General features: G+C 41.2%; 1 protein-coding gene across 1 annotated transcript in view; it reads right to left on the bottom strand.

Annotated features, from left to right (window-relative positions):
- arap2 (ArfGAP with RhoGAP domain, ankyrin repeat and PH domain 2) overlaps positions 1 to 1763 on the bottom strand; it is a gene marked incomplete at its 5' end in the record, with an annotated part of 101683 nt that extends 99920 nt beyond the window's left edge. The window contains one exon of the mRNA XM_015016423.1: positions 1621 to 1763. Within this exon, the coding sequence (XP_014871909.1) occupies positions 1621 to 1763 (143 nt within the window). The remainder of the gene's footprint in view (positions 1 to 1620) is intronic.
- Positions 1764 to 2685: the final 922 nt, after the last annotated feature.

Raw genomic sequence — 2685 nt, 5'->3', positions numbered from 1 at the left:
TGTTTTTTTTTTTTTTTTTTTTTTTCCCCTCATCCCTTTTCTTCTGGTACAATTACGACTAGTGTGTTAACGAAGCGACCGTACAACGACGGGAGTATTAAGGTAGCTGCCACAAATAGATCGATCAGATACACAATACAGCTAGAAGCACAAGGCCAAAAAGAAAAAAAAAATCTTTACACGTGGAAAAAAAAAAAGGGGGGGGGGGGGGACAGTGAACAAGCGGACACAAACAAACAAGCCGCACTTTCTTTTCCGGGCAGCTGTCATGCTTGTATTCTAAACGGGCCATTACAGCACAAACAAGCGGCGTGCCCATTGATTGTGGGCCCTCGAGAGAGGGGGTTGGGGGGAGGGGGAGAAGACGGGAGTCACCTGAAAGGCTCCGAGCTCTACAGAGGCAGAGATACCTCCACAAAGCTCTCAAAGGACGCTTCAGAAAAAACAGCGCTGATCAATAATTAGCGGGTTTTTGTACAGGACACGGCTCGCATGTACTGCGGACAACGTGCTGATCGATAAGCTGGGTGTGGGGCACGGTGATTTCACAAGGCGCTTCCTGAGAAAGATTTGACAGGGAAGAGCTGATCAATAAAGGAAAAGCAAACTTAGGATTCTCTTTTGTCTCACCACAGCAGCGTCTTAACTTTTTGACATGCCTGCTCATTATTTTTACATTTTACACCTCAAAAGGACAGCATATGGAGTGCTTTTTTTTCCCCCTCTTTCTTTTTTGCATTGTCAGTGCATGGATTTGTTTTTAATGATGCTCCTGTTCTGCTCAGATGGCTCTAGAAATAAATCAATGACTTCCTATGTTCATATTCGGGTCTTTTTGAAAACAAAACAACAAAAGATAAAGTGGAGTTTCGCAGGCGGGAAAGTGACTTACTGATTGGCCAGTTCCAGAGCTAATGTGCGAGATCGTTTTTTGGCAACAAGGACTGTGGACGACGCGTGAGCTTCGAGGAACATAGACAACCAGTAAGCGTTGGCTGGGGAATTAAAATGAAATGGAAAACTAATTGCCTTGATCTATTAACTCATTTCATGCCAAATTTCTCAAAGTGAGCCTGCCTTACAAAGGTTTATCTAATTGCTGTCAACATTTCTTACTGTCGGATGAAATAAGCTTTTATCATAAACTAAGGTCAGAACCTTAAGAGAGACATCATCTGCTGAAGTAGGATATTTTCATACATTGTAAAAAAAAAAAAAAAAAAAAAGGCTAACTTTTTTTCCACCAACATTAAATCAGACAAAACCATTCCTGTTTAAAGTTTATTTCCAAATATTTGGTAAATATTTGGCAAGGTTCACAATTTTTCCCCACGTTTCTCCATTTGCAGATGACGCCTCTCACTTTGGGTTTCTGGAGTCCCAAATCCTCAGAAAAGGTCCTATAACTCTCCACGGACTGGTAAATTAGTTTTATTTTAAACATTCTTCGACGATCGAAGACATTTACGTGTGACAGAAAAAAAAACAATCTGCATGGTGGCGAATACTTTTCGCACATCCCTCCATCACTTATTGTCACAGTCAACGGAGATGAAGTAAGACGTCATGCAGATTCAGCGGTCACACACACATAAAGCTACAAAGGTAGAGCCAACCTACCAGAAATTTTTGAAAGGTGTGTTGATTTCAAAGCCTCTGCGGTCCACTTCTTTAATGTTGGCAGCACTGAGTTCCACCTCGCATATACCAAGCCCTGCTCGAAAGTCCTGGGAAAACAACAAAACACACAGAAGAAGAAGAAGAAGAAGAAAAAAATGTCAGGCATAAAAGGTAGAGCGAGAATTTAGGGGAAATGTAGATTTACATCATCAGTAAAATGAGTAAAAACAAAAGAATGTAGATGCTAATAGTAAATTAGCTATGTAAAAACAGTTCATTTAAAAAGTTAATGTTGGGATTATGGCAAGCTCCTAAAAATCATGCTGAATTGTTTTTCTCTTTTTTCCCCCCCAGTGTTTCTGTATTCCCCGTCTTGTCACAGCAGGGAAAGGGAACCTCTGACCACAAAAGACACTGGAATTATTTTATTTTTCCCCCATTTTAACAAAGCAACTAATGGACTTTGTACTCTGGTTGTTTCTGTAGAATAGGCTCAAAATCTCTTTAGTGCATTGCGTGACACCGTTATGCAAGATACAGTTAAAACCTCGTTTCTATGACAGCGCAAAACCTAAACCTTTGCTCATGTGTGATGGGAGAAAACCATCTTGTTGAAATAAAAGTCATATAAAGCATTTGTTTTCTTTCCGACTGTATTAGTCTCTCACTCTGTCGTGGAAGACTTCTGACCAACTCTCCTCTGCAATGCGTCATGTTTGTTGAGGTTTGCAGGTATGCGTTTATGGTCTCACCGCTGCATTTCAACCAGATTGAGCTCTGTGCTTTAAGCGGGATGTTACACAACTTTAATTCTTTACTGTTGGGTCATTTTGTCGTAGGTCTGCTGCTGGTTTGGGATCATTGTCCTGCTGATTACGCGGTTTCAGCTAAGCTCTACCTCTGACAGATTTGACACTACTACACCTTGGTAAACACAGGACATTGTGGTTGACTGAGGTTCTGCATGGTGTCCCCATCAAGCAGTGGTAAAACCAGCAAAAGTCAATGACACTCTTATCACCATGATAGACGGTACATATAGGGTATCGCTCCTGAATGTGGTGT

Source organism: Poecilia latipinna, unplaced genomic scaffold (genome assembly GCF_001443285.1).
Source record: "Poecilia latipinna isolate Pla-1442-1.1 unplaced genomic scaffold, P_latipinna-1.0 Scaffold2015, whole genome shotgun sequence".
Lineage (NCBI taxonomy): Eukaryota > Metazoa > Chordata > Actinopteri > Cyprinodontiformes > Poeciliidae > Poecilia > Poecilia latipinna.
This window is presented reverse-complemented; position numbering and strand designations above follow the sequence as displayed.